This window comes from Anabas testudineus, chromosome 12 (assembly GCF_900324465.2).
Source record: "Anabas testudineus chromosome 12, fAnaTes1.2, whole genome shotgun sequence".
In the NCBI taxonomy this organism is placed as follows: Eukaryota; Metazoa; Chordata; class Actinopteri; order Anabantiformes; family Anabantidae; genus Anabas; species Anabas testudineus.
In genome coordinates this window covers 17,409,736-17,422,274 of record NC_046621.1, presented here as the reverse complement: position 1 = coordinate 17,422,274, position 12,539 = coordinate 17,409,736, and the positions used below count along the sequence as shown (strand labels likewise).

Sequence of the window (12,539 nt, the reverse complement as noted above, 5' to 3'; positions counted from 1 at the left end):
CCAACCATATATCAGCTTTAATACCAGTAGTTAAGCAAAACTTAACTTAGTTAAGAAACTAAACGCTAAGCATTCACCTAATGCCCCCTCCTGTGTGTCTTACCTGTCGTAGGTTGCGGGTCACTTTGACATCATGCCACGAGTTGTCATTGAACTTCCCATTAACGGGCTCCACAATGGCCTCAAAGGCTCCGGAGCCGAGGTTGATGACGAGGGACACGGCGCCGTCCTTCAGCGCCAGGTTGACGTAGTCGGCCGACTTCCCGGTGTGCAGGATGAGGCCGTTCCGCTGCCACGTCTTGAAGGACAGCGTGATCTCGTCGCTGCTGCTCTGGATGGGGTTCTGAGACAGGTCGTAGCAGAAGTACTCCGAGCCGCGGAAAGTGGCCACGTTCTCTTCCCTCGCTGCGGTGACAGAGACAAAGAGGAACGATTTAAAGAACAATATAATATAAACCAGGTGAGAGACAGCTAGCTTCAAATGCTGTCAAGACAAGGCTCCAGTCCTGTAGGTGCTAAGAGTTCTAGTTAGTTGCCTGTAAATTAACTATTAATGTGCAATAACATGTTTTTATTTAATGGAAATTATTATTTCAATTTTAATTTTACCAGTGTACGAGTTGTGTCAGGTGTTTAGGTAGTCCAGGTCAACTGCTTCAGTTAAAATAAGGGTGTAATACAATACTTATATTACAGTAGCCTGTTGATGCTTCATCACAAAAAGATTTAGCTCTGTTCTCTCTTTTAAACAAGACGCTTCTATCTTCTCTCTGCCACCTACTTTGTTTGCAAGCAGCACCAATGGCCAGATAGAGTGACCGACATTAGAGAGGACGGTTCACGTAAACACACATCTCGTTCAGCGCCTCATTCATTCATTCATAGCACCAGATTCCCAACCCTACTACCTGGTAATCTTACCATCCGTTGTTGACTACCACATATCCAACTGGCACAGTTTTGAATCTGGACTAAACCTGTGATGCAGTAATGGATGGTTGGTAGTTGGTCTGTTTCTTCTCCCAAACAACCTACAAGTTATTCCTAACTTGATTATACCATATAAACCTTTCTTCTTGTATCAAGCAGCCTGTTCCCATTCCCAGGGTGTCTCATAATGCCGCCCTGTCCGGTGATTTTGCATGACATAATAACGCTATATACCATAATGACAGTATGATTTTGTCAGACAACCGTGACGGACAAAGAATTCAACCCTACTGTATTCAGAGAATAAGAACCTTCACAAATATTCAGCACGTGACAGAGAAGGATGCCGGCAGTGGGAGAAGTAAAGGGAGAACACAAATAGCTATTATCAGCAACATCAAAGGCCTAATCTTGCCAGGGAAACTGCCATTTCCCGTCAGCTACATGGCTTGTGACACAGTGGTTATGCTTGTGATCAGATAGAGGGAAGGAAAGGTGGGAGGGAAGCGATGAGAAGGCAGCATAAGGTGTACTGTCTGTATTTGTGACCTTGGTAGAAGAGAAAGGAGGAATATAGGAGGAAAAAAACAGGTATGTGCTGAAAGAAAGCGAGGAAAGGGCACAAAAGAGCGAAGGGATAACAAAGAAAAACGCTCTAGTCAGGTGTCATTATCTGTGAGATCATCTTCAATTAGCTCACTGTCGCCTAAGCAAAAATAGTAGACGGTGTGCCAGCTACGACACAGCATTCCTGTGCTCCGCAAAAAAATAAAAAGGAAGAATAAAAAATACAAAATGGCCACTGCTTTCATCTCTTTAAGACAGACAGCTTGGGCATCACTCCCTCAAAGACAGATTCCACACAATATGCATTACTGCAACATGATGGGTGAAAGGAGTGTTTTCATGTGTTGTTCTGGGGCCACTTAAAGTAAAGTAAAATAGGGAAATTAATTCGTCTGCAAGACCTAATGAGATGCTCTTGCCTCCCCTTCATTTTCTTGTTATTACTTACATTGCTATTGAGCAAACATACAGCCTTAAAGAGGACATATGGTTTGTCTAATTTTGTGTCATTTATATGTGATTATTTATTATTATCCATTGAAATACAGTCAAACGTTCAAGTGAATTACATTTGCATTTGTTCTGACATACTTTTTCAACACTGTGAAATAACAATATCATACTGTATGCAGATGGCCACTCCAGGTCCAGCCTTCTGGAAGAATGTTTCTGTACTTGGGCTGGATGACATGAGCCAGACTGTTCAATCTATGGCTTTGCTATTTTGACTGCTTTTGTGCATTACACATACCCTATTTATTAGTTTTCTAGTAGTGACCGAAACAACAGTCAAACTGCTTTCCACATCCCCTCTAACGAAACCCTGACACCTTATCTTTTATCACTGTTGGTACAACAACCTGTCAATGCAGATAGTCTTACTCCCAAAACACCTCAACAGTTAAAGGACTTGATCAATTATTGATTTGCAGGAATGTTTTCAATTCATAATTAATTGGGAAACTCACCTAAGCCATTTTCAGAAATACACTGGAACCCTGACATTATCCAGAAGAGGGGGATTTGAGAACACAAATGTCTAAGTCAGTCAACATGGACATTCATTGACTATCTTCCTACCAGCTCCCTAGTAGTTGTTTAATTTTTGTCTGTAACCCTTTTTGCCCTGTTCGTTCTCCACCTATTACTGATCTACCCACTGCTGAATGGAAATGTACCAATGACACTGATTGTGTAAAAAAACTTGTTTTGCATTGGCTGACAACTGGAACTACCATAGGCTGTCGTCCATTAGGTCTATATGAGGTGATGCACATGTCAAAGTCTGGCTCCTGGATGGTTCAACTAAATAGCTGGCTCATATGAGTTTGTATAAAATAAATTGTTTCTTCTCTAAGTAAAGTTTTCCAATTTGCTCTCATCTACCCTTTGGGCTGACAAAGTCAGACTGCATCTTGTCTCCACCATGGCTCCCCCAAGGCGAAAGAGCATCCCCGCCTTTATCACAACTTTATCTGCGTACAAGAGGGACCGTGTTAGTTCAGCCATGAAAATGTTTACCTGCTCTGCTGGAATAAGACCACTGCCCTGCTTCAGATGACAGAAAAACATGCCAGAAGAAAGACTGAATAAAGGCAGAAAATTTCCAGAAAAAAGAAATCAGTATTTTCAGGTTTCAACCTATTGTGTTACACTCTAGATCCAATCACACAATATACAAATATAATAGTTCTCTTTTATATATTAAGTGGTGATGGAAATGAATGTAGTCAAAGCTAAAATACAGAAAGTAATAAAATCAAAATGAATACAACTTCTTTATAAGGATGAAGTGAGGAAATTGTTATCAGCTAATAATGGTTTTAATGGCAGTGTAAGCCATTCCATTTGGAGCCTTCATATGATGGATGAGCATGGATGGATCATGTGAGGGGTCATCCATAAAAATGTCAGAAGGAGAGATGGCAAGTTATGGCCACAGTAAATCTCCCTTATATTTTGAAGATAAGGGAAAGCTATTTGCCCCAAGTGGACACTCAATATGTGTCTTTTTCTCCAACTTTTCAGCAGTGTGTAATATAAATGGCAGGAAGTTTGTTCTTCATTTGAAAAATAGGGTTTTTTTCAATTGTGTCAATTATTTACCATTTACATGTTTTTTTAATATGTAAATGTTTATGTTTTTCACATTTGTAACATTTCATTTTGATGTTGAAGTTTAAGCTATTTGTAATTCTACTTTCAACTTCAGATATTAAGAGTTAAGCCCAAATGTGTTTAAACTTATAACCCTACTTACAGCTCTGACAGCTTTAAATGACTGTTGAGTATTATGAGTATGATCAATGGCTGATAACCACTGATAAATGAATAATATGGATTTCTTTCTAAGAATCATTAATGTTACGACAGGCCTCAGTGGCACCAAGGTAATGGTTTTAGTCTGAGCAAGAATCTACAATAAATAAGTCATCTGGTCATACATAATTCAATGACATCATGATTTATGATATGTGGACTTTCTTGCAGATTCCTGCATGACTGACTAAGCTGAATCAGTGTGTACAGTGGAAATTTTGTGTCTCTCGTGCAATATAATTAGTAATCCCTGCTCACAGAGTGACTGTCAGATGAACACCAGCTTGAGAATGAAGAATGAAACATTATTGATCTAAATATTTGTATGTTTATGTGCCCTGGTTAGCATATGTTTATGCAGCAGCAAGAAATGGAGAAATGACAGTAGCATTCTGGGTAGAAAAAAGGTGTGCGGGGGGGTTCTGAGTGACTGAAAACACAGTGTGCCTGTCCACAAAGAATTTTCCAAAGGGCAAAACTAAAGTATCGTTGAATCAGAGGCAAAAAACGCAAGTGCTGACAACAACCATGTTGGTCATTTAATAGCTACTACCATGCAATTACTTAGAAGAAATTGTTTTGAGTAGCAGTAGTTATAAACCATCTGTGATGATTGAGAATATTGTTAAATGGTAAGAAATCACTGCTTTTTTAAATAATTTGCTTATGGTTTGCATGTTTTTGAATGACTCCTGTAGAGAACTGTCACTTGGCTGGCTGTAGTCTATGAGACTGGAGCCTTGACTGGAGACTACCAACCCTTAAACAGAAAGTGAGCTTTATTCAAGGTCTTGAATGGTTTTTCCAAGTGACTCAGCATTGTTCTTTGGGGAAGAGGAAAGAGAAATGTTAATGTTTGTTAATGGTAAATTAAAAAAACAGGAATAATAATAATAATAATAAGTCTATGCAAACAAACACAAATGAAATGCAATGGAAATTAGTTAGAGTGTCAATCAACAATATACACTCAGTAGCCCACAATTTACAACTTAATATCTAATTTACAAATGTGTTCAGACGTGAGCCAGAACAGTCACAGTCAAAACTTTTATTTGGTATTTCCAGTTTGCATACATTTTTTGAGACTGAATGGAGTCCTTCGGTGGCAAATATAATGGCAAATTGTTCTGGAAGTTACCCAACTGTGTAGTATATAAGGTCCCACAATTCACACAGCAAATTTCTAAAAAAAAAGAAGTTTGGAGCAATCAAGACTCTTAGTGCAGTTGACCACAATAACCAGGTGAAAATGGCAAAAGAAGTCAGGAAAATTATCGAGAATACAATAGTTAAATAAAGCTTTGTTCCTGGAGAATGGGAGAACCTGGTAGGAACATGAATGTCACTCAGGCCTTTATGGTAGAATGCTTTGATGGAAGCCATAGGCTGTTGCTGGACAAAGCTAACACTGACAGACCTTTAGGGGATCTGTAAGACAAATGGCATAAACTGAGATAGGATCTAGCTATGTATGATAGCACTATTCATTTAACTTTCTCATGGATCATTCAACCAAACCTTTCTTGAAATGCTGTGAAAACTTGAAGAGAGAGGCAGAGTTGTATGGAAATATTTAGTGAGACCTCTAGTCCAGCAAAAGTGCACCATCATAATACCAGCTCATTTTTGGGCAGCAGTTATGGACTGCAATTCTTTGTCTTTGGTCTGAACCTAACAGGAACCTATATGCAGACTATATACAACTAGTCTAGATGCAGTCTGTACTAATATACAATAGAATGTCTCCTAAAGGGCTTAACTCACCCAACCTTAATGCAGATTTGTTAGTGAGTGAGTTAATCCAAGTTCTTTCTCAAGCTAGAAATTTTGACACTACATCTTACCTAACACCTTCAACTACTGAGAGAACACAACAGTAGCACGATATGGCAGGAGGAAAACAAGTCAGCTCACTGACGCTTTGTTTTAGCTTCTTCTTTAGTGTCTTTGAGGCAACCGTCACCCCATGTCCACTTTCTTCTAATTGACCTGCTTGCAGAAGCTTGCCACTGGGCCTAAGCAGAGCAGTAAGCAATGCATGGAATATGAGGGTGGAGGGGCTTAAGTGTGTACAATGTGGACATGGATGCTTACAGTGCACTGTGTAGATACTAGTATTACTTTTTGTCTGTGTTTTCTCCTCAAGTGAAATTTGTTATAACCTGGCAATTCTTTACTACTTATATTACTAGGCCTGTCAGCCTTTCTGATGTTACTATTGTTCAGATCTTGGTTATCAAAAGTTATATAAAGTTATGAGTGAATCAGTTAATCAGTGAATTGAGGTAGCTTTGTTGCATTTGCTCTTTGTAAAAGCAAGAGGTAAATAAAATGGTTAATGCTATCATCGTGTACGTCTGACCTTAAAATATAAAAAATACACAAATAAAGATGAACACACACCAATACACTTCATAGAAGCGTGATCTGGCATCAGCTCAGGTGAGAGTATTTAGAAAGTCCTGGGTGGACCATCTGTTGGCCTAATTCAACAGAGAAATAGCATGGAAATAATGCAGTTCATATTGATCTTAACAACCGCCTTGTGATGCATCTCTTTAACAATAGTGGTGTACAAACACATTAGTTTGCAGAGGACATTTTAATAAAAATTTCAAAGAAGGCAGTGATGAAAGTGCTGGGGAGAAATGTTTGAGAAAAAGGAATAACAGTGTGTGAGAAGAAATCTTAGATTCTGCCGAAGAGTGAAGCATTTAGGGGGTCAATGTGAAACAGCATGTACACTTTCAAATGCACACCACCAGCATGCGAAACAGACCTATTCTCTATTGAAGAAATAGTCCCAAGCAAAGGAAGAGTATATGAATTTGACATACAGGCACAAAATGGCTGTTATGTTCATCCATTTGTAGCTCACAGCTCTGCTTGTAGTATATAACATGATTTCTGGACTCAAGTTTGTGTGTCATTCTAAAATACACAAAGCATGGTGATAAATGAAATCAGTCAGACTGCATCACTGCAACACCTACTGTTAAATGGGCACTAAACTGGTTTTAGACTTTAAAGTGGCCATATTATGCAAAATAGTCAAATTAGTCATTTTGGTACATATACTAAGGTGCGTGTAGACACACATCAAGTATGTTAGAAGTGCACTCCATTTTTCCATTTTCTGGTTCTGTAAAACCGGTCCCCCAGTGGTCCATTCAAGGCTTCACACTTGTAATGATGTATTGTCTAGTCTCAGGGTCCCAATCCCTGCTCAAGCTCGGTCCAAACATCGCCCACTATGGTCTAGGCCGAACACATGCAGTCTATCATTGATTTTCCTCGCTATAACAGACTCACCCTGACTTTCTCTTCTTCCTCCATCCTCTCAGGATCTGAAAAAACTGTGGATTTATTCGTTTTTGACTGAGAGGCCTAGTATATACTCTATGTATAAATGTTAAGTTCCAACTAGTGAATCAATGCTGATGATTTAATTTCAAGACTAAAGCTCAAAGATGGACTGGTTCTGACTGTTTATGATAATAATGTGGCTAATGTTGCTGCAAAAGTGCAGCACGGCAAAGTGCTTTGGAGAGGGACTGTTGGCTCACATTTTCAAACTGGCCGCTCACTATTTTATTATACTATTTGCACACTACTCTCATTCACAATAGTTAGCACGATAATGTTTTGCTACTTTTTTCAAAGATTTTTTGGCATTTTAGCCATTAATGATAGCTTTACAGTGGAGAGGGGAGAGAGGGTGTGTGACATGCAAAAAACGTCCCCAGACAGACTCAAACCAGGGACATTGTAGTTACATGACATGTACACAAACTACAATTGTGCTCCATTTATAGCTATTTGAGAATATGTGTCATAACAAGTCGAAAATAACACTGTTCTATTTCTATCTCTGATACACTAAACTGAACATGCTGAAATCTGCTGAATAGCCATTGACAGGGTGGCTCCCACACATCCATGGTCCAATGGCCGACTGTTGGCTAGTTGTTGGTGGCCACATCTTCTGCAGCCACAGAAGACTGTAGACTGCCTACAATTATGAATCCATTTTGCATGAAATAGTGTCTCCTAGTTTTGCAGTTTGCGTTGTGGACACATGCAAAGGGTCAGTTGTACGGTATGTTTCTGATTTTTTGCTGCGTCTACCCCGTTAGTCATATGAATAAGTTATTAGGACAAATCTTAAACCTTAACCATATATATGTCACACATATGTGGTTTCTTTTAAGCTTGATAATATTCTAAATCAGATGGTCACTGTAATGTTGAGCAAAAAGATATAATATAAAAATGGGAGAAAATTTAGGATGTATGTACAGTGTTATATGGGTTTAAGTGGTGGCCCCCATACTTCTTTCCAGCAACAGGATTATGTGGTATGTGAATCAAAATAAACACTTTTTAATATTCACTAAATATGCATAGCTTATGTAGCTTATGTAATGTGATTTATTTCCATGAGAAGCAAATAGGGCACATACAGTATGGGATTTAAACACATGTTCAGGGATTTGACTTGATCGCTCAAAGCAGGTCATTTTGGTGCTATAATGAACTACATAGCAGATGATTAAAACTTGGACAATATATTTTTTGTCTTTAACAGTTTGCTAGCTTCAGGGGTGTGATAATTATGCTATTTAATGGCTGCAAAGCAATGTCCTCCTGCCATTCTCGTTGAATGTCATCTAAATTGATCCTGTTTGGTCAAAAAAAGATCCTACAATGTTGTATACATATGTAGTGCAATCATAAAATGAATGTAAATGTCAAAAATCCCTCTATTAACCCATTGATTGTTTTCATTCTCTTTCTGTCTCTTTCCTGTACTTAAAAATTCTGCTTTTTTAGATTAACAGGTCACACCACTGAACCCACAGAACCCAGCAGTCGCTGACAAGCAGCTGTCCTGTAGAAGCAATTTCATAACCAGCTAATTTAAATTTGACAGACCATTTTTCATCTACTGGCATCAGGAAAATTTCATTAATTCCCTCATCTTTTCAATTATAGGTTCATGACTACTGCAAAGGTGATGGAGAGGTGGTTGTGGTGTGTAAGGAGAAATGCACATAATCTGTACGGTGAGGTTAACGATACCTCCAGTCAATAATCATGTAAGTCATAAAAGCCTGTTATTATTTTTTTGTGGTCCAAATACCAGGAGTCAGTGTTTCCCACTCTTTACTTGCTTTGTTCCTATAGTGCATCCTAACTCCATTTGTTGTAAGTGCACCTTCACAGCCACATACGGTACAGGAAAATGTGATTTCTTGGATCAGGTCACCTTCTCCCAATGGTCACCTTCTTCCAGCGGTCCATGATGACGGTCCATTGTAATCAAGCTTGCTGAAAGTTCAATAAGGGAGATCTTTCTGCACTCACTTTCTGCAGGGAGTCCCTTCTAAATCTATTACGTCATTTCCGCTTTCCCATGCTGTCAAAATTCCTTTCTTTCAATTCGTCATAACCACCTATTACCAATGACAATTCTTCCCGCTTTCTTAAGCCAATCAGCTCATCGGGTTCATTCTTTAAATATCATCCTATTTCTGTCATTCTGCCTTTCAGACCTACGCTCACAAAACTTTCTTCCACCCCATCACCACCTTATCCTGAAGGGCACTCCCGGCACCTAGCCAGTTCCATCTTCCTCTCTCGGCTGACTCCGCCCCCATCACCAGCGTTTAGACCCTGAGGGTTTCTTCCTATTTCCTATCCTCCGGGGTTTTTCTGGCAACCCTCTCCTTGAGTTCATGCAATAAACTTTAATATACACTCTTCTGATGTCTCCTTACTGAAATGTGATAATCAATGTTATTCACGACACTGTCAGTGATTTCAATCTGATTGGTGGATAATAAATGGCTGACTGTCTGAGAACTGAGAGCTGTGATTGGTCAGTATCCAGAGACAAATAATGTGTAGTCTGATCCCAGCATAATGCTCATTAGCAGTGTTGCAGTTGTAGAACTCCAACAAGCTAACCTGGGCTATTAAATGTTCAAAAGTCCACCCTGACATCCAACCCTCCCTCCAGCCTGATATTGGATAGACATATTACAATCAGACACACCAGAAGAGCTGTATGAGTCCAAACATTAACATGACCCGCAGAAAAACATGTCACATGAGGAGAAAACTGGAGCTTTTTTTTCTGCAAAAGCGTTGGATGATATATATAGATCAATACAATGCAACCAGCATTTTGCATACACATACTTATATACACACAATAGGCATGGACACACAAAAGAGAAGCTATTACATGCCCCAGTGAGTGCATTATCTTACACCTACTACATGATGGCCTCTGGTGTTCAGAAAGCAAAATACAAAGAAAAGAAGCTACCAAGCAGGAGATGAAGGAAATTAGTGCAGGCACTAATTTGAACCTGTGATGTCAGTGTATACATTGGTGCCTCGTGCATATGCATGAACTCACACCCACAATGACATCACTCTAATTACATGATACATAATGCCATGTTAACAGAGCATTTTTGGTGTTACTTTGCTTAATTTTAAGCATTAGTTTTACTCTTTTATATATTTCATTATGTTCAGGATATATATATATATATATCCTTGTATTAGAATTGGTAAAGCAATATAGATGAGAGCGCTGTCTTTTTATCTTTGGTCATTTTTTGTCATCAACTATTTTTCTTTGTTTCTTTTTGGTGATTTCTAGTAGTCAATTTGTGTCTATTTGTTTGTTGTTATTATTATTATGTGTTTATTATCTTGTTTGGTTCTTGTTTGTTTTCATTTTGTGTGTCTTGTTGTTTCTTTATCTCTTCGTGATCATTTTTCTTTCATCATGTGTCTCTTTTTTGATCTCCTTCATCTTGGTGATTTAGCTTTTAAAGAAGTATTATTAGTACTATATTAGTATCACTCAGGGCCTGAATTGTGGGTATTGTACTTCGTACTTAATTTTATTAATTCCCACAAATCTAACTCTTATAATGCAGGAAATTCCCACACACATTTAAGGCAATTTTAAATAATTACAACATGCTTAGCACTCTCTGTGCCCTCCCTCTACATGGCTACAGGCCTCCTGAGCTGTTGCAGTGTCTCTTGCTGAAATTCAGTCTTGTTTCAGGCATAGGAACATGAACGCATGCAAAAAAATAATAAATCCTAAAAGGATGAGTGCAAACATCAGTGCAAGTGATGGTTGGTGTTAGTGTTACTTCTTTAGGTTCCACAGACAGGTATAATTAAAAATGTCCAAAGACTGTATGAAGAAGAGAGTATTAAGCTAACAGGCTTGAATATAACAACGGTGAAATGAGCTGCTTGATTTGTAAAATGCAGCCTATGATGCTTTTTACCAGCTGATCTTAGTTAACATGCAGAATTTTAATTACCACTTGAAAGACAGCAGCCAAACAACCCATACAGCAGCAGTGGAAAGATAACGTAATGCAGATTCTGCAAACAAGCTGATGGTGATTTCTACTGAAAGCACAATCAATACAATAAATAATAACAGCAGTGTATATAGTTCAGAGAATCCTTAATGTCAGAAAGATTATGTTAAGTATGTGATTGATGTAAGATTCATATATTAATATATTCACTGAGTAATGAAAAAGTCCCTCACTCCATACAGAATCTAAGGTCTTTTGCCCAGAGGCCTAACAGGTTATGTGCCCTTAAGACTGTGCCCAGTAGGACAGTTCAGTAATTGATAGTAGTTTCTACAATTTCCATATGGACATCTTGTCAATGTGGATCAGCTTCAGTTGCCTTACTTTCAGGGTGTAGATCACTGTGGGGGACGGATCTGCAAGCATACACTATTATACCTATCACTATTATGAGTCTTATTACACTCAAAGCACTACTTTACATGATTTAGTATGATGCATCTCTATTGTGAACCGCTGTGAATCAACATAATTGGTCATCCAGCTCATGGCATCTGAATAGAAGATAAATCGAAAGAGGGTTGTGAGGGAACAGGAAATAAAAGGGACGGTAAAAATGAGTAAATCCTCAACCCTGTCTGCACCGAAAAGACTGCAGTCTGAGGGGAGGCTGGCTAGTGGAGAATGGCTGAAGGATGAGAAGCATAAGAGAAGGGACTGAGGAGAGGGAGTAAGTAAAGATGGCAGCGGTGACGATTGGGAGGAGGATGATAACCATCAGTAATTTCAGCATGCTGGTGGATTTTCATTTGTTCGGCGGCTTGACCAATGGTGCGATGGGATGTCTGAACCAAAAGACCATGTGGAACGGGGCTGGGGGGGTGGGCACTGAGGCATTAACTCCAAGGAAGAAAAGGAAGAGGTGCTGCCATTTTGATGGCATCCTGAGAGTGGAGGCTGAGCTGTTCAGACAATGGCCTCTTCACAATCTCACACATACACACACATATATACAGTGTATTGACAATCAGTGTCCACTGATACTGAATGTGAGCGTTTTAGGGGTCTCTGAGAGGGATGTGCAACATTAACATTAACGTCAGCTAAATAACTATATATAAATAGTACTCTGGTTGTGCATTTAGTTTATCTAAATGGTCACTACTAATATGTGTGTAACAAATAAAGGTTTAACTCTAGAATCTAATGAATTGAGTGTAAACCTCTACATGCAGTCGGCTTTAGCCTGGGGCCCAACCTCTCCTTGCATGCTTGTGTAAGTGTGTATGACATGATGTGTGAGTGCATGCGGAGCAGAGATATGTACGTACGCGTACATTAGCATGTGCACATGTT

General features: G+C 39.0%; 1 protein-coding gene across 4 annotated transcripts in view; it reads right to left on the bottom strand.

Moving 5' to 3' along the window:
- nrxn3a (neurexin 3a) overlaps window positions 1-12,539 on the bottom strand; it is a 125,001-nt gene that overhangs the window by 67,783 nt on the left and 44,679 nt on the right. For all 4 annotated transcript variants that reach the window (XR_003298632.1, XM_033326282.1, XM_026356426.1 and 1 more), the window contains exon 6: window positions 104-405. Coding sequence is in view for 3 of the 4 variants with exons in the window: in XM_033326282.1 (XP_033182173.1) it covers window positions 104-405 (302 nt within the window). In the remaining variant the exon portion in view is untranslated. The remainder of the gene's footprint in view (window positions 1-103; window positions 406-12,539) is intronic.